The sequence below is a fragment of the Scyliorhinus torazame genome, chromosome 7 (assembly GCF_047496885.1).
Source record: "Scyliorhinus torazame isolate Kashiwa2021f chromosome 7, sScyTor2.1, whole genome shotgun sequence".
Classification (NCBI taxonomy): domain Eukaryota; kingdom Metazoa; phylum Chordata; class Chondrichthyes; order Carcharhiniformes; family Scyliorhinidae; genus Scyliorhinus; species Scyliorhinus torazame.
The window spans coordinates 151938545-151962399 of record NC_092713.1 but is presented as its reverse complement, the minus strand read 5'-3'; the positions used below and the strand labels follow the sequence as shown (position 1 = coordinate 151962399).

Genomic DNA, 23855 nt, shown 5'->3' with positions numbered 1-23855 from the left:
ATAGCTTATAGTAGCAAGTATTAGGAGAGGCAATGTAAGATCCAGGAGACAATTTTTAAGGGGCTTCAAGAGCCGAGAGTTGTGGGGGTTATATGTACATAATTGGTTAAAGGTGGTAGTGCAGGTTGAGAAATTGGTTAAAAAGGCATAAGGATTGTGAACTTTATAAATAGGGGCATAGGGTACAAAAGTAAATTTGTTATTATGAGCCTTAATAAAATACTGTTTGGTCCGTGTGGAGTTTGCACATTCTTCCTGTGATTGCGTGGGTTTCGCCCCCACAACCCAAAGATGTGCAGGGTAGGTGGATTGGCCACGCTAAATTGCCCCTTAATTGGAAAAAATGAATTGGGTACTCTAAATTTTTTTTAAAAATAAATAAATAAAATACTGTTTGATCTCAACTGGAGTATTGTGTTCAATTCTGCACATTGCATTTTAGGAAGGTGTGAAGGCTTTAGAGGCGGTGAAGAAAAGATTTAAAAGAAAGCTTCCAGGGATAAGGAATTTCAGTTTTGTAGGTACAAAGAACAAAGAAATGTACAGCACAGGAACAGGCCCTTCGGCCCTCCAAGCCCGTGCCGACCATGCTGCCCGACTAAACTACAATCTTCTACACTTCCTGGGTCCATATCCCTCTATTCCCATCCTATTCATGTATTTGTCAAGATGCCCCTTAAATGTCACTATCGTCCCTGCTTCCACCACCTCCTCCGGTAGCGAGTTCCAGGCACCCACTACCCTCTGTGTAAAAAAAACTTGCCTCGTACATCTACTCTAAACCTTGCCCCGCTCACCTTAAACCTATGCCCCCTAGTAATTGACTCTCTACCCTGGGGAAAAGCCTCTGACTATCCACTCTGTCTATGCCCCTCATAATTTTGTAGACCTGTATCAGGTCGCCCCTCAACCTCCGTCGTTCCAGTGAGAACAAACCGAGTTTATTCAACCGCTCCTCATAGCTAATGCCCTCCATACCAGGCAACATTCTGGTAAATCTCTTCTGCACCCTCTCTAAAACCTCCACATCCTTCTGGTAGTGTGGTGACCAGAATTGAACACTATACTCCAAGTGTGGCCTAGCTAAGGTTCTATACAGCTGCAACATGACTTGCCAATTCTTATACTCAATGCCCCGGCCAATGAAGGCAAGCATGCCGTATGCCTTCTTGACTACCTTCTCCACATGCGTTGCCCCTTTCAGTGACCTGTGGACCTGTACTCCTAGATCTCTCTTTCAATATTCTTGAGGGTTCTACCATTCACTGTATATTCCCTACCTGCATTAGACCTTCCAAAATACATTACCTCACATTTGTCCGGATTAAACTCCATCTGCCATCTCTCCGCCCAAGTCTCCAAACAATCTAAATCCTGCTGTATCCTCTGACAGTCCTCATCGCTATCCGCAATTCTACCAACCTTTGTGTCGTCTGCAAACTTACTAATCAGACCAGTTACATTTTCCTCCAAATCATTGATATATATACTACAAACAGCAAAGGTCCCAGCACTGATCCCTGTGGAACACCACTGGTCACAGCCCTCCAATTAGAAAAGCATCCTTCCATTGCTACTCTCTGTCTTCTATGACCTAGCCAGTTCTGTATCCACCTTGCCAGCTCACCCCATATCCCGTGTGACTTCACCTTTTGTACTAGTCTACCATGAGGGACCTTGTCAAAGGCCTTACTGAAGTCCATATAGACAACATCCACTGCCCTACCTGCATCAATCATCTTTGTGACCTCCTCGAAAAACTCTATCAAGTTAGTGAGACACGACCTCCCCTTCACAAAGCCATGCTGCCTCTCACTAATACGTCCATTTGCTTCCAAATGGGAGTAGATCCTATCTCGAAGAATTCTCTCCAGTAATTTCCCTACCACTGAAGTAAGGCTCACCGGCCTGTAGTTCCCTGGATTATCCTTGCTACCCTTCTTAAACAGAGGAACAACATTGGCTATTCTCCAGTCCTCCGGGACATCACCTGAAGACAGTGAGGATCCAAAGATTTCTGTCAAGGCCTCAGCAATTTCCTCTCCAGCCTCCTTCAATATTCTGGGGTAGATCCCATCAGGCCCTGGGGACTTATCAACCTTAATATTTTTTAAGACGCCCAACATTATTCATTTAGTACCTCGCCCATTTCCTCTGGCTCCACACATAGATTCCCTTGCCTATCCTTCAGTGGGCCAACTCTTTCCCTGGCTATACACTTGCTTTTTATGTACGTGTACAAAGCCTTGGGATTTTCCTTAACCCTATTTGCCAATGACTTTTCGTGACCCCTTCTAGCCCTCCTGACTCCTTGCTTAAGTTCCTTCCTACTTTCCTTATTTTCCACACAGGCTTCGTCTGTTCCCAGCCTTTTAGCCCTGACAAATGCCTCCTATTTCTTTTTGACGAGGCCTACAATATCTCTCGTTATCCAAGGTTCCCGAACTTTGCCGTATTTATCCTTCTTCCTCACAGGAACATGCCGGCCCTGAATTCCTTTCAACTGACACTTGAAAGCCTCCCACATGTCAGATGTTGATTTGCCCTCAAACATCCGCCCCCAATCTATGTTCTTCAGTTCCCGCCTAATATTGTTATAATTAGACTTCCCCCAATTTAGCACATTCATCCTAGGACCACTCTTATCCTTGTCCACCAGCACTTTAAAACTTACTGAATTGTGGTCACTGTTCCCGAAATACTCCCCTAGTGTAACTTCTACCACCTGGCCGGGCTCATTCCCCAATTACAGGTCCAGTACCGCCCCTTCCCTAGTTGGACTGTCTACATATTGTTTTAAGAAGCCCTCCTGGATGCTCCTTACAAACTCTGCCCCGTCTAAGCCCCTGGCACTAAGTGGGGAAGTTGAAGTCTCCCATCACCACAACCCTGTTGTTTTTACTCTTTTCCAAAATCTGTCTACCTATCTGCTCCTCTATCTCCCGCTGGCTGTTGGGAGGCCTGTAGTAAACCCCCAACATTGTGACTGCACCCTTATTCCTGATCTCTACCCATATAGCCTCACAGCCCTCTGAGGTGTCCTCCCGTAGTACAGCTGTGATATCCTCCCTAACCAGTAGTGCAACTCCGCCACCCCTTTTACATCCCCCTCTATCCCGCCTGAAACATCTAAATCCTGGAACGTTTAGCTGCCAATTGGAGAAACTGGGTTGTTTTCCTTCAAGAGTTTGATGGGAAATTAGATGGACCCCCTGGGCACTCCAGTTTCCTCCCACAAGTCTCAAAAGACTTGCTTGTTAGGTGAATTGGCACTCTGAATTCTCCCTCAGTGTACCCAAACAGGCACCGGAGTGTGCGACTAGGAGATTTTCACAGTAACGTCATTGCTGTGTTAATGTAAGTGTGACAATAATAAAGATTATTATTATTGATATATAGTTTGAAAACTTCTATCCAGACAAAGTAGGTCGAGAAAACTATTCCCATTGGCGAAGGGTTGAGGATCTGAAGACTGTAATTTAAAGTTATTAGCAAAAGAACAAACTGAAGAATAACTCTTGTATGCAGAATCTGGAAGGAATTGACTTAGAGTGTGGAAGAGACAGATTGAATTGTGCTTTCAAAAGGGAATTGAAGAAGAACCTGAACATTTGCAAGGCTCCAGGGAAAGGGTATGAATTTGGGATTAGATGAGTTGCTCTTGCAGAGAGCCAACATAGACACAACAGGCCAAATAGCCTCTTCTTCTGCTGTACCTATTTTGTGATTATCTTGATGACCCAATAAATTGGTACAATGAGTAGCTAAGCCACAAAGACCAGATCTCAGCTGTGTCAGTGGATCTCAGTGAAAAAATGGCCAGAAAGAGGGGCGGCATGATGGTACATGATCGCGCTGCTGCCTCACAGCACCAGGGACCGGGTTCAAATCTGGCCTTGGGTGACTGTCTGTGTGGAGCTTGCACATTCTCCTCATGTCTGTGTGAGTTTCCTCTGAGTGCTCCGGTTTCCTCCCACAGTCTAAACATGTGTAGGTGAGGTAGGCTAGCCATACTCAATTGCTCCTTTGTGTCCAAAGATGTTTATGTCGGTAAGGTGGGGTTACAGGGATAGGGCAGGGGAGTGGGGTATGCTCTCAGAGGGTCGGTGCAGACTCGATGGGCCAAATCTGCTCCTTCTGCATTGTTGGGTCTCTAGGTTAGCTACTGTTCCCGAGGTTTACTGAAGAGCAAAATTATTCTGGTTGCTGAACACTATGTTGTCATCTCTACAGTGTATGCAACTGTATGTATCTTGCACATGCAGGTTAGGACTATGGTGCGCCATTTGGGTTTTTTAAAACATGACATCTGCTATCAAGACTCAATTGTAAAGTGATCCAATTTGATTGAGGCACTGGAAGGTCAAAACATGCCCAGTGAAAAGGCAACATCTCCATGAACAGTTGGAAAACGTTTTACATTCAGTTTTAATGACCTGGGTTACTATAAAGAAATAAGCATTCTGGCCTTTTTATTCAAAACAAACGTGGAAATTTCATGCATTAGTTGGCGAAAAATGAAGACCAATTAGTGATTTAAAGTGTGGGAAGCAAAGCATTAAACTGGAAATATGCCAGCTAATCTCAGCATATTCTAGTCTTGGAAATAGCAAAGGAACGCTCGACTATTTTTGTTTAGCATTAAAATATTACTCCACTGGGGAGTCCAGGTTTGCAGTAATGCAAATTATCAATTGAACTAAATTGAAGCAAAATTACTTCATTGACTGAAGATATATTTTGTGTCATCTGCATGGAGTGACTTTTCTGTACTTTAGCTTTTCTGAAACTAGGGGCGGTCCATATTACTACACTGCACTGTATTAGAATGGTTACAAGTCTTTCCTGCAGTCCCCGAATAGGAGCAAGGAGTGAGATTCAAGATTAGAAACTTGCGAAATGAAGAGATCATTCTTGATATTAAATATATGAGGGAAGATACATTAAATGTCCATGTTTTGCTTCACCCTAATAATTTCCCACTTATTTTTTTCCAATCCATAGCTGACATTCGCCAACCCATGAAATACAGGGAGACACAAAACTACACTGCTGAGAAACAAAGTAGATGGTTCATGAAGCCGAGTGTAGCAGGTAAGTTATGACAAACTGTTTGGGGAGTGACAATTTTGCCTTCATGAGGAGTGATTGGATTTCTCATTCTTTCAAACATTGGGTTGAAAGATGCACCACTGTGCACAAGTGTCTGATGTTACTGGAGTGTAGCCAGAGCATGGGCCTCCCTCAGTGCACAGACTGCTCACTGACATTTCGCAGAGCACCCTAATGCCAGGAAGAAGGGGAGATGTGCAACAATCTCCTTAGGTGCCGGAATTGATAGGGACTGAGTTGGTGCTCAAACTCCCCACACCATCCAATCCTCAGTATTGTCCTGTAGAATGAACAGAAGCTGTTGATGAGTGGGCAATCTGCTGGAAAACCTGGAAAATGTAAATGGTATGTTATAAGGTGGCATCATTCAATGTTTAGAGACCACACCTCTGTAAATTTGGTGAATATAATCTTTCTAGAATCAGGTGCAAAGAAACCTTAAAGGTGGTTGCTGAGGAAATAGAAATGTTATTCACTACAAGTGTACACTTGTAGTGTACACTACATTGTTCGGGTAGGTTTGAGGATGTGTGTTATTTTTCAGGCAAACCTTTGTCTTTTATATCTTTCTCAGTTCTATTTTTTTGGGGGGGAAAAATCCCTTTCGCAAAGTTGTGAACTTGAGGATAGCTAAATAAATCCGAACCTCAAGAGCCCAAACCTTTCCATCAATTCGTCTAGACTGGCAAACCGCCCCCCCCCCCCCCCAGGAACAAATCCCCCACTCTCTCCAGCCCCTCCCCCCACAAACATGGCATTCAATCTCGCAGGCTCAAACAGATGATTGGCACAAATGGGAGCCAGCTTTGACACTAACCCTAATATAAAATGTTATTGAAATTGCCTCCACATCTTCAAAATGGAAACCACCACTGGATTTGATGAACGCTTTGTCAGTGAGATGGGAGCGAGGCCGTCACTAATATCCCTAGGCCAGAACCCCTATATTTTTTTCAATAAATTTAGAGAACCCAATTCATTTTTTCCAATTAAAGGGCAATTTCTCATGGCCTTGCACATCTTTGGGTTGTGGAGGTGAAATCCACGCAAACACGGGGAGAATATGCAAACTCCACACGGACAGTGACCCAGAGCCGGGATCGAACCTGGGACCTCGGTGCCGTGATGCAGCAATGCTAACCACTGCGCCACTGTGCTGCCCTCAGTACCCCTATATGACCTCTGTTCTATCTGCACCCACCAACTGATCACCACACCAACCCAACACCTTCTTTGCATTAGCTGCCCAGTAATAGAATAGCAGGTTCGGCAACGTCAGGCCCCCCGACTGCCTAGCCCTTTGAAGGAAAGCCCTATGAATCCTCGAGGTCTTGCCCGTCCATATATAGGATGTAATCAACTTCTCGACCCTCCCATGAAAAGATTTAGGAAAGAAAATGGCAGACACTGGAACAGATACAAAAATCGTGGCAAAACTTTCAGCTTTTAAAAAAATATATATTTTGATTAACATTTTTAAACAGTTTTAATACAAAACCAACAAAAACACAGAATGACAATTAAACAGTAAGAGTCCCCTCCCCAGCCACCTTTTCCCTTACAACAGTAAACCTTAGTTACTAAATCTCCCCACCCACTCTGTCCCGTACCCGCTCCTAACAGCTTGATCGACTGCACCCTGCCTGCCAAGAACAGGAGAAGGTTATCCCAATTTTGCAGATTGGTCTTTGTTTTCAAAATAAATTTCGAATACCCGATTCATTTTTTCCAATTCAGGGGCAATTTATCGTGGCCAACCCACCTAACCTGCACATCTTTGGGTTGTGGGGGTGAAACCCACACAAACATGGGGAGAATGTACAAACCCCACACAGACAGTGACCCAGAGCCGGGATCGAACCTGGGACCTCGGCGCCATGAGGCAGGAATGCTAACCACTGCGCCACCGTGCTGCCCCCCTTATCTCCTGTCTAAAGGAAGAGATTTGAAGAGAGAATAACCCGGGTGGGAGGGGTCTTTGATTATCCTGCCCGCTTTCCCAAGCTAGCGGGCGGTGTAAACAGAGGGTAGAGTACTACCGAGATTGTTATGCCAGTTAGCTACTGGACCTGTCAAAAATCGGCTCAAAACCCGACTAAAGAAATTGGAGGGAACTTGCAGTGCGGCAAAGATTTAAAAAATGGCGGCGGAAGGGGAATGGTCAGCACCAGCAGGAAACGCTCAAATGGAGCGACTAATGGCCTTTATCAGGGATGAACTCCGGCAGCAGAGAAGAGAGATGCAAGAGGACTGGTTGAGGGCCATTGAGGGTGTAGTAGCACCTCAGCGAGTGTCAATGGACTGTGTGGAAAAGTGCATTGAGGCACGAGGAGTGAAGCTGCGAGAGATGGAGGCGGTGGTCTCTGATCAAAGCGACCAGATCATATCCATGGAGGCGGAGGTGGAAGCTCTGGGGATCTGTGTAAATCACTGAAGGTGGAGGAGCACGAAATCAGGTCCAGATGGCAGAACCTTTGAATCGTGGAGCTGCCAGAAGACGTGGAGGGGATGAGCGCCACAAAATATGTGACGAAGATGGTGGCTGGGCTGGTGGAGCAAAGGAGTGTTAGATAAAGCCCCAGAAGTGGATAGGGCACACAGCTCCTTAAGGCAAAGACCAAAAACGGGGGAGATGCTGCGGGCGGTGATTGTGAGGATGCACAAATGTTTGGCGAAAGGAGGAGCAAGAGGGGAGGGAGAATCGCAATGCTGCAAAGTGATAATCAAGCATGGTCATGGATGAAGAGGGGAGCCATCTTGGATGGGCCCCATATAGGACGGTATTTGGTGAGGCTGAATTGGAAGGGGACGATGGCGGATGATAGAGGAGAATGGAGGCATAAACCCCCGATATGATTTGTGACGTGGAATGTTCTGGGGATAAATGGGCCAATTAAGAGATCCCTTTGCACACAAAGAGCTTGAAGGCGGAGGTGATCTTTTAGGAGCTGCACATCCGAGTCAAGGACCAGATTAGGCTGAGGAAGGAATGGGTGGGACAAGTATTCCATGCAGGGTTTGACTTGAATTTGCGCGGGGGGGCGTGACCATTTTGCTGAATAAGAGAATGGGGTTTGTGAGAGCTAAGGAGGTACGGGACCCGGGTGGGAGGTATATAAATAATAATGAGTGGGGTGCTGGAAGGGTTGCTAGTCAATGTATATGTGCCAAACTGGGATGATGTGGGGTTTGTCAGGGGTTTGCTGGGTGTGATCCCGAATCTAGATATGCACCAATTGATTATGGATGGAGACTTCAATTGTGTGATGGAGCCGAGGTCATGCCTCAAGTCAATGGGAAGATTGAAGATGGCAAAGGAGCTGGGAGGGTTTATGGAATGAATAGGAATGGTTGACTCATGGAGGTTTAGAAACCTGGGAAGGAGGGAGTACTCCTTCTCACATGTGCATAAAGCATGCTTGAGAATTGATTTCTTCGTGGTGAGCCAGGTGATGCTATTGGGGGTGGTGGAAGTGGACTATGCGGGAATTGTAAAATCCGATTATGCGCCGCATTGGATATATGTGAGGCTCTGCGAGGGGCAGGTGCAGAGATCGGGATGGAGGTTAGACGTGGTCTTTTAGCGGATAAAGGTTTTTGTGAGAAGGTGAGGTCAACAATTATATGGAGACTAACCAGAATGGGAAGATGTCGGCGGGCACATTTGGGAGGCGTTGAAGGCAGTGGTCCGTGGAGAGATTATCTCATTTAAAGCCCACAGAGATAGGAGATGGAGGGAGGAGTATGGAGGGCTGTTGGAGGAGATAGTTGAGGTCGACAAGAGATATGCGGGGACCCCCAACAAAGGAGCTGTTGGCGGAAAGAAAGAGGTTGCAGGGACAATTTGATAGGCTGATGACGGGGAAGGCAGTGGGGCAGTTAAGGGAGAGGGGGTGCAATATGAATATGGGGAGAAGGCAATCCGTATGCTGGCACACCAGCTGAGGAGGCAGGCTGCATCCAGAGAAATTATAAAAGTAATAACGGAGAGGGGAGAGGTAGTATCAGAGCCGGGGGAGATTAATGAAGAGATCAGGGAAACTAGAGAAGTTATATAGGGTGCCGCTAGGTGGAAATGAATGGGACATGGGAAGGTTCCTCAAAGGCTTGGAGTTCCCGAGGTGGGAAGAAGAGAAGGAGGCAATCATTGGAGCAACCATTGGGCCTGAGGGAGGTGATTGATAGTGTTAGGGGAATGAAGTCGAGGAAAGCACCGGGCCTAATGGTTTTCCGGTGGAGTTCTGGAAGACGTTTGTAACAGAATTGGCACCCCGCTTGTTCGGGATGCTTAATGAAGCATTGGAGAAGGGAGGGCTGCCAGAAACATTAACGCAGGCATCGATTACATTAATCTGGAAAAAAGCGAAGGATCCGTTGGAGTGTAGGTCATATAGGCCCATTTTGTTGTTGAATACTGACATGAAGGTGCTGGCTAAGTTGGTGGCAGGAATGATGGAGGTATGTGTGCCAGGGGTGGTAGCGGAAGACCAAATGGGTTTTGTAAAAGGCAGTCAGCTCTCCAGTAATATCAGGAGGCTATTGAATGTGGTAATGACACCGTTGGGGGGGGGGGGGGGGGGGCAGGTGCCGGAGGTTGTCGTCTCCATCGAGCGGAGAAGGCCTCCAACCGGGCATTTACTTGAAATTTTGGGTAGGTTAGGATTTAGACTGAAGTTCGTGCCGTGGGTGCGCTTGCTGTATACAGCTCCGGTGGCACGTGTAGTCACGAATGGAACGAGCTCACGAAGGTTCGGGCTGTACAGTGGTATGAGACAGAGATGTCCACTGTCGCTGTTATTATTTGCGCTAACAATTGAACCCTTGGCAATGGCCCTTAGGGGGTCAGCGGAGTGGCGGGGGATTGTGAGGGGGAGTAGAGAACATCGGATATCGCTATACCCGGGCGACCTGTTTGTGTCGGATCCGCTGGAGAGTATGGTTAGGATCATGGGAATACTGGAAAGGTTTGGGGCCTTCTCGGGGTATAGGTTGAACGTAGGGAAGAGAGAGATATTTCCGGTAAATGTGGCGGAGCTGAAGGTCAACTTAAGGGTGCTACCATTTAAGATGGCTAGGGAAGGGTTTCGGTATTTAGGAATTCGGGTGACAAGAGAATCGGCTATGATGCACAAATGGAATTTGACGACGTTGGTGGAGGAGATTGAAGGGGACTTCAAGAGATGGGACACACTGCATCTGACATTGGCAGGGAGGGTGCAGGTCGTAAAAATGAATGTGCTATCAAGGTTTTGTTTGTTTTCCAGGCCCTCCCGGTCTTTCTCTCGAAGGCTTTCTTTTTGAAATTGGAGGCAATAATCTTCGAGTTTGTATGGGCGGGGAAGGTGCCGAAGGTAAAAAGGGCCCTACTACAGAGGCAGAGACAGAAAGGGGGGTTGGCACTCCCGAACCTGCTGCATTATTACTGGGCAGTAAACTTGGAGAAGGTAAGGCGATGGTCGGGGGGGAGGAAGGAGCAGAATGGGTTAGGATGGAGGAGGAGTCCTGCAGGAGATCCAGCCTGAGAGTCATGATGATTGCTCAACTTTCATTTACCCTGGGGAAGTACACAGAGAGCCCGGTGGTACATTCGACAGTCAAGGTGTGGAGGCACTTTAAATTGGAGGGGATATCGGTGTTGGCACCATTGTGTGGGAACCATAGGTTTAAGCCGGGGGTGATGGATGGGATGTATAGGAGGCGGAGGGAAATGGGGCTGAAGAAAGTGAGGGACCTGTACCTGGAAGGGCAATTTGGGGTGTGGATGAGCTGTGGGACAGGTTCGAGCTGCCAAAGGGGAATGGGTTAAGGTAAATGCAGGTATGGGACTTCATAAGAAAGGTGTGGAGCGCGTTTCCCAAGTTGCCAGGGTATACTCTGCTGCAGCAATTGTTGATTACAGACGAGTCCGGAAAGGATAGGATTGGAGATATATACGGGTTGCTGGGGAGCAAGGGAGGGGGGCGCAAGTGATGATAATTAAGTGTAAGTGGGAGGAGGAGCTGGGGGGAGAAATAGATTGGGGTTTGTGATGCGAGGCTATGCGTAGGGTAAATGCTACTTCTTCCTGCACGCGGATGAGCCTAATCCAGTTTAAGACTGTGCGCACAGTGCACATGACCCGAGCATGGATGAGCGGGTTTATTCCTGGGGTAACTGATGTGTGTGAAAAGTTCAGGCGCGGGCTTGCGAACCAGGTGCACATGTTCTGGGGATGTGAGAAGCTTGTAAGGTACTGGGAAGCGGTGTTTGGGACGTTATCCAAAATTATAGGGGTAGAGGTCAGGCCAAACTCAATGGTGGCGATTTTTAAGGTCTTGGAGGTGCCGGAACTGGTGGAGGGAAGAGGCGCTGGTATTGTGGCCTTCACCTCTCTAATTGCCCGGCGGAGGATTTTGTTGAATTGGAGGGCGGATACGCCACTGGGGGAGACAGCCTTGGTTGGGGTACCTATATGATCAAATTTGAGTTGAAAGGGTCAGAGGAGGGATTTGAGGCACGGTGGGGGTTGTCCATGACAATGTTTGAGGAATTGTTCGTCGAGGGGGTGGGAGGGTAAGGGATAAAATGGAGAAAACTGAACAACCTAGTTTGTACAATGTGCTGTTGTATTTGTTACTGTTCGTGTTTATACTTGTTTGTAATAAAATACATTTTTAAAAACTGGTCCCCTTACATGCCGCCGCCTCCACCCACCTCCAGACCCAGCCCCCCCCCACCCCCTCCTCACCTTTGTCAATCCCTTTCCAAAAACACCCTCCTCACCCGCGGGACTTGACCGGCCCACATGAATCTCAAAATCACCCCATTCACGTTTCTAAAAAAGGACATAGGAACAAAGATAAGGAGGTTCTGAAATGCACACAGAAACTTGAGCAGTATTGTCATTTTCACCGTCTGTACACGCCCTGCCAAAGACCAGAGCAACACATTCCACCTTCTGAAGTGCCAGGCCCTCTGTCTCCAGCCTCTGCTCCACTCTCTTGATAGCGGCCCTAAGCAGCTCCACCACCATAGCCAGGTCCTCTGAGGCCTCTTTCCTCTGCTGCTGGAACTTGTTGTTCAAAAAGTTCACGGGCTGCTCTGTAGACCACTGGGCGCCTAGATGCGCCAACGCCTCTGCCATCTTTTTCAGTGTCTCACCTCGACTATTCTCGCGGTCAAGCTGCTGCCTCTTTGTTACACTCCCCGTCCGATAAGCCAAAAACTGGCCATACTAGAGGAATATTGCGCTTCAGTGCTTTTCTGAAACCAGTGGAGTCTTTCCGGCAGTCCCTGAATAGGAATAGAGAGTGAGATTCCAGATTAGAAACAGGCCAAATGAAGAGATCATTCTTGATATTAAATATATGAGGGAAGATACATTAAATGTCCATGTTTTGCTTCACCCTAATAATTTCCCACTTATTTTTTTCCATTCCATAGCTGACATTCGCCAACCCATGAAATACAGGGAGACACAAAACTACACTGCTGAGAAACAAAGTAGATGGTTGATGAAGCCGAGTGTAGCAGGTAAGTTATAACAAACTGTTTGGGGAGTGACAATTTTGCCTTCATGAGGAGTGATTGGATTTCCCATTCTTTCAAACATTGGGTTGAAAAATGCACCACTGTGCACAAGTGTCTGATGTTACTGGAGTGTAGCCAGAGCATGGGCCTCCCTCAGTGCACAGACTGCTCACTGACATTTCGCAGAGCACCCTAATGCCAGGAAGATGGGAGATATGCAACAATCTCCTTAGATGCTGGAATTGATGGGGACTGAGTTGGTGCTCAAACTCCCCACACCATCCAATCCTCAGCATTGTCCTGTAGAATGAACAGAAACTGTTGATGAGTGGGCAATCTGCTGGAAAACCTGGAAAATGTAAATGTTGTGTCACCAGGTGGCACCAATTAATGTTGAAAGACCACACCTCTGTAAATTTGGTGAGTATTACCTTTTTAAAATCAGGAATCAGGTGCGAAGCAACCTTAAATGTTGCTGCTGAAGAAATAGATCCTGGAAAGAGTACAGTATTGGTTGATGTGTATCATGTTATTTTTCAGGTAAACCTTTGTGTTTCATTTCTTTATTAGTTCTAAAATTGTCATCACTTCTTCTGCAGATTATGGAACCAAACAACCAATACAAAAAGGTAAATTGATCTGATACCCATTGGAGAACAAACTTTAAAATATAGAGGGTGGTGAAACTTTAAAAATATAAATGTATTTGTTTTTGTCTTTTGGGCTTAAAAAAAACTCTACAACCTGTAAGAATTCTAGGTAAAACTTAATCCCATCCCAGGCCCTAATAGGCATAAGTACCTAAAGCAGATCTGTCATTCATTCAGCATTAATTACCTGTCTTAGAGAGAGGTGACAGGATGACTGATGTGGAAGGTAGGAGGTTGCTGCACTGGTGGTGTTAGTGAGAACTCCCTCTGAGACGGAAGTGTTTGGATATATTGTAGGATCAGATCAGGGGAAGCGTTAGATTTTATATAATTGATAACTGATGTTATTGCTGATCTGCGTATGCTTGCTGGGTGCCTGAATTGGAAATAGTTCAATTTTCCAGCATGAAATTTGCACAAAAATAGGGAAAGCTCAGTTGTAGTGATAAATTAATAATGGGAGTCACTTAAATAAGAAAGCATGGGATTAGTGGAAACCTATTAGCTTGGATAGGAAATGAGTTTAGGAGGTGAGAGATAGACCGAGCAAGATGTTCATGCTCACTATATTTATAAATGACTTGGTTGAAGCAATAGAGAAGTATACATCTCAGCTTGATGACAACACTAATTTAGGTGGGCCAGTGAATAGTATGGATGGGAGTACAAAGTAGCAAATGGTAGGTCATCTCTGACTAATCTTGTGGACAGACAAAACTGTGGCACATGCAGCTCAATGTGTGGAAGTGTGAGGTCATGTGTTTTGGAATTGAGAGAAACAGATCGGAGTATTTTCTAAATAGTGAGAAGTTGCGAACTGTAGACGAACACAGATTTAGGGATCCAAGTAGAGAAATTATTCAATTAGAAGACGGGTGCAAAATATAATTAAAAGGGCCAATGGAATGTTGCCGTCTCAAAGGTGAGAATACAAAGGGATAGATGTTATAATACAGTTGGACAGAACTGTGGTTCAGACCCCATGTAGAATATTGCATTTGGCTCGAGGCATCACACCGTGGGAATTATATTTTGGTCTTGAAATGGATGCAGGGCAGATTAATGGGAATCATACAAGGGTTAAAAGTGTTAAAATTATGAAGACAGGTTGAATAGACATGGCTTATATAGAAGTTTAAGAGGTGATCAGATATCATAAGAACTAGGAGCAGGAGTAGGCCATCTGGCCCTTCGAGCCTGGTCCGCCATTCAATGAGATTATGGCTAATCTTTTGTGGACTCAGCTCCACTTTCCTGCCCGAACACCATAACCCTTTATTCTTTTATTCTTCAAAAAACTATGCATCTTTATCTTGAAAATATTTAATGAAGGAGCCTCTACTGCTTCACTGGGCAGGGAATTCCATAGATTCACAACCCTTTGGGTGAAGAAGTTCCTCCTAAACTCAGTTCTAAAACTAGTTCCCCTTATTTTGAGACTATGCCCCCTAGTTCTGCTTTCACCCATCAGTGGAAACAACCTCCTTGCATCTATCATATCTATTCCCTTCATAATTTTACATGTTTTTATAAGATCCCCCGCATCCTTCAAAATTGGAACGAGTACAGCCCCAGTCTACTCAACCTCTCCTTGTAATCCAACCTTCTCAACTCTGGGATTAACCTAGTGAATCTCTTCTGCACACCCTCCAGCGCCAGTACGTCCTTTATCAGGTAAGGAGACCAAAGCTGAACACAATACTCCAGGTGTGGCCTCACTAACACCTTATACAGTTGCAGCATATCCTCCCTAGTCTTAAACGCCATCCCTCTAGCAATGAAGGACAAATCTCCATTCGCCTTCTTAATCACCTGTTACACCTATAAACCAACTTTATGCGACTCATGCACTAGGACACCCAGGTCCCTCTGCACAGCAGCATGTTTTAATATGTTATCATTTAAATAATAATCCCTTTTCCTGTTATTCCTACCAAAATGGATAACCTAACATTTGTCAACATTGTATTCCATCTGCCAGACTCTAGCCATTCACTTAAACTATCCAAATTCCTCTGCAGACTTCCAGTATCCTCTGCACTTTTTGCTTTACCTCTCATCTTAGTGTCGTCTGCAAACTTGGACACATTGCCCTTGGTCCCCAACTCCAAATCATCTATGTAAATTGTGAACAATTGTGGGCCCAACACTGATCTCTGAGGGACACCACTAGCTACTGATTGCCAACCAGAGAAACACCCATTAATCCCCACTCTTTGCTTTCCCTTAATTAACCAATCCTCTATCCCTGCTACCACTTTATCCTTAACACCTTTTGTGTGGCACCTTGTCAAAAGCTTTCTGGATATCCAGTCATACCACATCCATTGGCTCCCTGTTGTGTACTCACTGGTAATGTCCTTAAAAAATTCCACTAAATTATTTAGGCACGACCTGCCCTTTATGAACCCATGCAGCATCTGTCCAATGGGACAATTTCCATCTAGATGTCTCGCTATTTCTTCCTTGATGATAGATTCCAGCATCTTCCCTACTAACTGGCCTGTAATTACCCATTTTCTGCAACAAAAATCTATCAGTTTACCTTATAGCCCTGTTAGCTACGCATGCATTAACACACTTCCAATGTGGCCTGGCCCACGATCGGGGCCCACCGATCGGCGGGCGTGCCTCTGTGGCTGGGGGCCTCCCTTCCTACCCGCCGCCCTAGGGGCGTTGAAGGAGGCCACTGCGCATGCACACGTTGGCGCCGGTGCCACTGTCCATGTCCTCGTTGGCGCCGGCGCAACTGCGCATGCGTGGATCCCGCGGCGCACAGTTCGCACTGGGATCTGCAGCTGGAGCGGCGGGAACCCCTCCAGCGCTGTGCTGGACCCCTGTAGGGGCCCGAGTTAGTCGTGGGAGCGGCCCGTTCACGCCGTCATAAAACGCGATAGCGTTTACGACGGCTTGGACACTCTGCCGCGGGATGGGAGAATCCCGCCCACTGTCATCATCTTTTTCTTTTTTATATATTTAGAGTACCCAATTCATTTTTTCCAACTAAGGGCAATTTAGCGTGGCCCATCCACCTATCCTGTACATCTTTGGGTTGTGGGGGCGAAACCCACGCAAAGACGGGGAGAATGTGCAAACTCCACACGGACAGTGACCCAGAGCCGGGATCGAACCTGGGACCTCGATGCTGTGAGGCACCAGTGCTAACCACTGCTCCACGAGGCTGCCCTTGGTCTCCATCTTTAGGGAAGGGATATTCTTGCGTTGAAGGTGATGCAGTGAAGGTTGAGTGGAATGGTTCCCTGGATAAGAGGGTTATCCTATAATTAGAGGCTGAGTAGGGCAGCACAGTAGCACAAGTGGATAGCACTGTGGCTTCACAACGCCAGGGTCCCAGGTTCGATTCCCGGCTGGGTCAATGTCTGTGCGGAGTCTGCATGTTCTCCCCGTTTCTGCGTGGGTTTCCTCCGGGTACTCCGGTTTCCTCCCACAGTCCAAAGATGTGCAGGTTAGGTGGATTGGCCATGCTAAATTGCCCTTAGTGTCCAAAAAGGTTAGGAGGGGTTATTGGGTTACGGGGATAGGGTGGAAGTGAGTGCTTAAGTGGGTCGGTGCAGCCCCGATGGGCCGAATGGCCTCCTTCTGCACAGTATGTTCTATGTTCTAAATCTGGTCTATATTCTCTAGAATTTAGAAGACTGAGCGGGGATCTCATTGAAACATTCTGAAGGGGTTTGGCAGGGTAGGTAGAGAATGCCTTGGTTGAGGAATTAAGGGCGGGATTCTCCACCCCGCCGCGCCACATTTCTGCCCCGACTGGCCGGCGGGATTCTCCGTTACGCCAGCCGGTCAACGGGGTTTCCCATTGTGTGGCAGCCCCACGCCGTCGGAAAAACCCCGGGCGCCGGCATAACGGAGAATCACGCCGGCGGAGAATCCCGGCCCAAGAATATGGGTGCACAGCCTCAGGACTGAGATGAGAAATTTCAGCACTCCCATTTCTTCACATTTCTGGAATTGTCCAACCCAGAGGCTTGTACATGCTCTATTGTTGAATATATTTATGCCTGAGCTGGACCGATTTTTGAGTCTGTCAGGGAATTAAGGGATAACGGGAGCAGGCGGGAAATTGGAGTTTTAAGTTGAAAATCAGCCATGATCATATTGAGCGGGGGAGAAGGCACAAAGGAGTGTATGGTCTACCTTTGCTCCTAGTTTTTATGTTCTCGAGGCATAGCCACCAAAGGTGGAGCAATTAGAATCAGGGATGCTCAAGAGTCCAGAATTAGAGGAATGCAGAAGCCTTGGAGAGTTCTGGGACTGTGAGGAGATTACAAAGATAAGGAGGGGCGAGTCCATGGGAGTATTTGAAAACAAATGATGGGCGGCATGGTGACACAGTGGTTAGCACTGCTGCCTTACAGTTCCAGTGACCTGGGTTCAATTCCGGCCTCAGGTGACTGTGTGCAGTTTTTACTTCCTCCCGTGTCTGCGTGGGTTTCCTCTAGGTTCTCCGTTTTCCTCCCGCAGTCCAAAGATGTGCAGGTTAGGTGAATTGCTCATGTTAAATTGCCCCTTAGTGCCCAAAATTTAGATGGGGTTACTGGGTTATGGGGATAGGGTGGAGGCGTGGTCCTGAGTAAGGTGCTCTTTCCAAGGGCCAGTGCACACTCAATGGGCCGAATGCTTGACTTCCCATCAATCCAGGTATAGCGCGCACAGGAATAACCTACAAGATGCTTGGTAAGGTAGACACTGAGTTTTTTTCCTCTGGCTTGGTAATCTCTGCTAGGGTGACGCAGCCTCAGGATAAGCTTTTGATCATTTAGGATTGAGCTGAAGAGAAATTACTTCACTGGATGGGTTGTGAATATTTGGAATTCTCTACCACAGAGGGTTGTGGATTCTCATTATTGAATATATTGAGAGATGTTTGATTCTCAAGGAATCAAGAAATACAGGGAGTGTGCAAGAAAGTGGAACTGAGGCTGATCAATCAGGATCATATTCAATGTTGGACCAGGCTGGTGGGATCATTTAGTCTGTTCCTGCTATTAGGTTCTTATGGTTGTTGTAGGCAGTTTTCAAGAGAAGCCTTGAGGGAAGGACAGGTGATCAATACAGAAAGTTACAACTTTGTATAAGTTACTGTTTTGTGTTAATGCCAGTGCTGTGGAATCTCCACCTTAACAACTATGATGTTTATTTATATATAGATGTCACACAGAGTAAAACATGCTGGGAACAAATATCAACGCATCTTGAAACTGAGTCATATTAGACCACAGGTTGAGCATCCCTTATCCAAAAACTGAAAAATTCCAAAATCCACACTTTTGTTCGATCACCAACGTCATGTCATGAGTGGAAAATACCAACGCGTGCCACACAAGCACAGTTCCCTGTGTTTCACACATGTGCAGTTTCCAACGCGCACCGCACATGTGCAATTCCCAACACGCAATGCATATGCACAGTATATTCTGAAATCCAAAAAATTCTGAAATCTGATACACGTTTGGCCCCAAGCAGTTCAGATAAAGGGTTTTCAACCTGTATTATGATCACGGACCAGACCCCAACAGTGACTAGGATACCGGACAGAAACCTCAATATTCTATTTTCATTTTGTAAGAATGTAAGGAAAGGGTGTGGTGTTTGCACTTTGTCCCCCGTGTCTTGTGTGGGTTTCCTTCGAGTGCTCCAGTTTCTTCCCACAGTCGAAAGATGTGCGGGTTAGGTGGATTGATCGTGCTAAATTATCCCTTAGTGTCCAAATGTTAGGTAGGGTTACGGGATAGGGCAGGGAGTGGTCGGGTTCTCTTTCAGAGAGTCGGTGTAGACTCAATGGGCCGAATGGCCTCCTTCTGCACTGTAGTGATTCTATGATACCTCGCTCCAGGAGTGATTTCAGGAAAAATAGGGATATGGTACATTAAAACAAACTTTAGTGCTAACACAGTATTAAAATATCTTTAATATTGCACAAGAAAATAACTTACAATTACCCCATAAACAGTGCTTATCAATGCAGTGAATACAGTAACCCTTAACTGCTATGTTTATTCCTACTCAAACAACAAAGAAACCATCCCAGCTCTCAATCCGCTGTTAAAATGCAGCTAACCCTCAGGAATACAGCTTTACAGAGATGTTCTTTGAGAAAGAGGGATCTTGTCCCACTGCTTTGAAAGAAAAGATCTGAATCCTGTCAGAACCATGCATAAACTTTGGCTGTATTTATTCAAAAGCTGCTTCAGCTTGTTTCAGCTCACCTTCTAATTACACACTTCTGAACTGCTTGGAAAGAAACAGCTAACCTAGCTAGAGACATATACTTCAACTTGACTAAGATGCTGACTTCTGCTCACATCTTCAATTAACTCTCAAATAAAAATTACTTTTCTGCAAAGTGCCTGATACTGTGGCTCCTCCCAGTAATTACATCAAGCCCAAGCCTTAATTGCACCCCTGGCTTCCAACCTTCCTAACCAGGATTTTTAAAAGCACTACTGCAGCAGTCAAACACACTGTAACCCAGGCTTTTAAACCTTACTGCACCAAATACTTAGAATACAATATATCTGAAATTCCTACATTCATCACAAGATGATACTAAGCCAGGTGACTTGGACTTTTAAGTGTCTTAATAGAAGAAGCAAGAGTTGGAGAGGTTTGGGGAGGGAATTCTAGAGCTTGGGCTTAGGCAACTGGAGGCATAGCTGCCAATAGTGGAGCAATAGAAATTGCAAGGGACCAGAATATCATAATTATTGTAAATGTGATGGATCCCATGAAACCAATAACCCCATAATATTAACGAGCAGATGTAAGAAGAATTGATTCTGATCAATTGCTTCAAGCTAAGTTATTTGTTTTTGCCTAATGTGAATGAGATTGGGAATGTCAATCACTGAATGCTTGCATAACTTCAAATTTCTCCTAATACCGTGCAATCTACTATCCCAGGAACAAAAATAAAGGACTGATTGTGTATATTTCATCTTTCCTTAGGAGCTAAATTCTTCTGGAAGCTTGTGATTCCAATAACGGGACTGATTGCAGTCTTGATTGCCTGCATATTTTGCCTTTGGATATCCAAAGTGACTGATCGACTAATGCTGATGGAGAGAGAGGAGCTCTTCCTGAGCAAGTGGAAAGAGATGAAGACCATGTTCCCAAATCAGCAGCATGATCTGTGGATGCGAAGCAGTATTCTGTTGAAGAAGCACATTGGCACGGCAGTGCGCACACAGCCTGTTATCCTCATGTTTGCTGCTGCTCAGGATGCTAGTGGAACCATGCAATGCCTCGCACGCAGAATAGGTGAAGTTTACGCTTCTGTTTTCAATTCAAGTACGCAGGAAATCAATGGATCTGACAAGAAATCACTGAACAGTGATAGGGTGAAGCTAGAGCTGGACGAACAGCTGTCATCTGCATTCCAGGAAGGGGTAAAGGCGGCCATTATTCATCACTTCCAGGATCTCCCACCCCCTTCTACCCTTCTGTTCTACAAGTACTGCGACCATGAAAATGCCGCCTTCAAGGACGTCTCCCTGTTGATCACGGTCTTGCTGGACGAACCAAAGCTGAAGCCAAACATGCCTCTCAAAGACTTGGAGGAGATGGTCATGGACTTTCTCAAGAAGAAGTTCTGCTCTGATACACCAGGAGAATTCAACATCATGGACGCAGACAAACTGGGCGGCCTGTGGAGCCGCATTTCCCACCTTGTGCTGCCAGTCAGGCTGGAGAGAGAAATCGAAGATGGAGACTGCCCAGTTTTGAAGTGATGAGAATAATGTGCACTGTAGAGTATAGAACCTCAAATGCATCGCTGTTTTGTACATTGTGTGTGAAAGGCCAGTTGTTACTTGAGTCACAAAATCCAAATAATTTTTTTTCTCTGCTGTCTTGCTAAAAGAATCCTCCAAATCATTGGCGGAATATTTTTCTAAATGTCACATTGTGAGTATTGTTATGAGCCTTGATGTTTTTAGGGGGGGGGGGGGGGGGGCTCAAAACATTTTTAAACAAACCCATATTTTTTGAAAATGTGCTATTAATAGTTTGTATTATTTAAATTAATATTTTTTTGCTCCACTGGAGATACTAAATGTTTTTGGAATACTGTTTTACCTGCCGAGCTAACTCTCGCTAAAGAACCACGTGATAAAGTCCTTGTGCAGTGCAGTGCACCACATGTTACACCACATGTTGGTCTGGAGGTTTCATCACATGATCTTCAGTTGCCAACTGAGTTTTTATTATTTGACTGGATGATTTGTGACTGTCAGTAAAACATCCTTTCTTTCCCAACTCCAGTATTTTTATAACTAATAAAGGCCGTATGATTTTTCTTCTGGGTTGCTCCAAGCCTTTAATCCTGGAGATTAAGTTTCAATCTTCAGAGGGTTGGCAACCCAACATGTAAGGCAACCCAACATGTAAGGTACTACTGATCTCCACATCCTGCTGCAGCGAGCTGCCAAGTAGAGCCCAAGAGTCCTTGCAGAGCAAGGTGAGGTTTAAAATTGCTAATTTACTCGGTCACTGTTGCACATTCATCAGCTGGCTCAAGAGCAGCATGGGCCAAAGCCAAGAGCCACACCAATGTGAGCAACCCCTCAACCGCGGTGATTGCAAGACCCAGAATGAGATTTGAGAAGAGAAAATAAAGGGAGCTTAGACACTGGAAAAAAGCAGGTGTACAAGCTCATTTAAGTCCCCATTTCTGGTCATTCTTGGTGATTACCAATCAACAAGGAGCCACACATTATTATATAACATTTTCTCAGCAGCACAAAGTTAGCTTTCACTCCAAAAATGTAATAATGCTTTAAATTGGAATTGTATATATTTGTTATGAATGTGTTTTATATATTTGTTAATTACCCTTGAAGTACTTTAAAAATGTTAATAAAAGGTTTGTAGGAATCCTCTGTTAGATGCTTGTTTTTCTTGACTTAATAAATGTACTAAAACAGGTTAGGCAAAGATTCTGCCTGCCTTCTTTGGTGGTGTTGGGGAACAGCACTATTGGAGGAAGGGCGGAGAGCTTTCTTGGTGTCCTGGTCAACATTCTCCCCTCGGCCAACTTAAATCACCACAATGAAATGGGCGGTTTACGGTTATTGGTTGCCGCATTAGTTGCTGTGTGCAATGGGCTGAATGTAAATGCAATATTTCATCTATTTAATTTATTCCCCACTTAACAAATGCTTTACCTGTACTGCACGTCTCAATTAAACAACAAAAAGATTAACTAATCAAGAGCTACAAGTGCTTTCAAGAGGAATGAACATAACATATCCTATAAGTGAACAGATGAAAATAATTTGAATCTTTCTTACATATGGAACTGAAGTTCATAATAGGGCTAGGAGCAAGAGTGGGCCATTCAGCCCTTTGAGCCTGCTCTGCCCTTCGATAAGATCATGGCTGATCTGTCACTGTGTAGTCCTAATCTCCCCACAAGAAGAAACATCTGAAATAAAAAGCAAAAACACTGGAAAACTTCAGTAGGTCAGGCAGTATCTGTGGAGAGAAAAACAGTGTTAACGTTTCGGGTCTAAGCTTTGGAACGTTTCGAGTCCAAACTTCGGAAGCCATAGATGCTGCCAGGACTGTTGAGTTTTTACAACACTTTCTCTTTTTATTTATAATTTGGCAAGAAGATGTTTGGTGTGGAAACTATAAGAGAGCATTAGATTCAAGCAATGGAGTTGGGGAAGCTGTGCTATGCTTTACCTGTGAGTGTGGACACCCTATGACACAATTTGCATCACATCTTTATCATCTGTTGAGTAACATATTCGCTCGATTTTTACCCCTTTTCTTTGCAATCCATACACTCTACACTTCCCGCATGAAACTTTTGCGTGTCAAATTCATTTTTATGCAAAATGCAGACAATTCCTTAGTGGGCTTGTTGCCAACTTTGTACATCACGGGCAACACGGTGGCACAGTGGTTAGCATTGCTGCCTCACGGCGGCGAGGTCCCAGGTTCGATCCCAGTTCTGGACCACTGTCCGTGTGGAGTTTGCACATTCTCCCCGTGTTTGCATGGGTTTCGCCCCCACAACCCAAAGAAGGGCACAGTAAGAAGTCTTACAACACCAGGTTAAAGTCCAGGTTTGTTTCGAATCACTAACTTTCGGAGCGCATCTCCTTCGAAGGAGCTGCGCTCCGAAAGCTAGTGATTCGAAACAAATCTGTTGGACTTTAACCTGGTGTTGTAAGACTTCTTACTGTGCCCACCCCAGTCCAACGCCGGCATCTCCACATCATAGCAACCTAAAGATGTGCAGGGTAGGTGGATTGGCCACGCTAAATTGCCCCTTAATTGGAAAAAATTAATTGGGTACTCAATTTATTTTTTTAAACTTTGTACATTTCTTTACAGATTGACATTGAGCTCTTTATTTTAATGTATTTTCTGTCCTGCTGCATATTTCTCTCTCCATTGGGTGGCACGGTGGGTAGCACTGCTGCCTCACAGTGCCAGGGTCTGGGGTTCGATTCTGGACTTGGGCGACTGTGGAGTTTGTACATTTTCCCTGTGTCTGTGTGGATTTTCTCCGGTTTCCTCTCAGTCCAAATATGTGCAGGTTAGGTTGAT

The 23855-nt window shown here is 45.5% G+C and overlaps 1 protein-coding gene across 33 annotated transcripts in view; it reads left to right on the top strand.

Moving 5' to 3' along the window:
* LOC140426626 (uncharacterized) overlaps positions 1-22169 on the top strand; it is a 196692-nt gene extending 174523 nt beyond the window's left edge. For 32 of the 33 annotated variants that reach the window (XM_072511659.1, XM_072511638.1, XM_072511664.1 and 29 more), the window contains 4 exons: positions 5005-5094; positions 12535-12624; positions 13221-13250; positions 20244-22169. In XM_072511659.1, coding sequence (XP_072367760.1) covers positions 5005-5094; positions 12535-12624; positions 13221-13250; positions 20244-21025 — 992 coding nt within the window. In that variant the 3' untranslated portion in view covers positions 21026-22169. The remainder of the gene's footprint in view (positions 1-5004; positions 5095-12534; positions 12625-13220; positions 13251-20243) is intronic. The other variant, XM_072511655.1, reaches the window with a different exon arrangement.
* The last annotated feature ends 1686 nt before the right edge of the window (positions 22170-23855 follow it).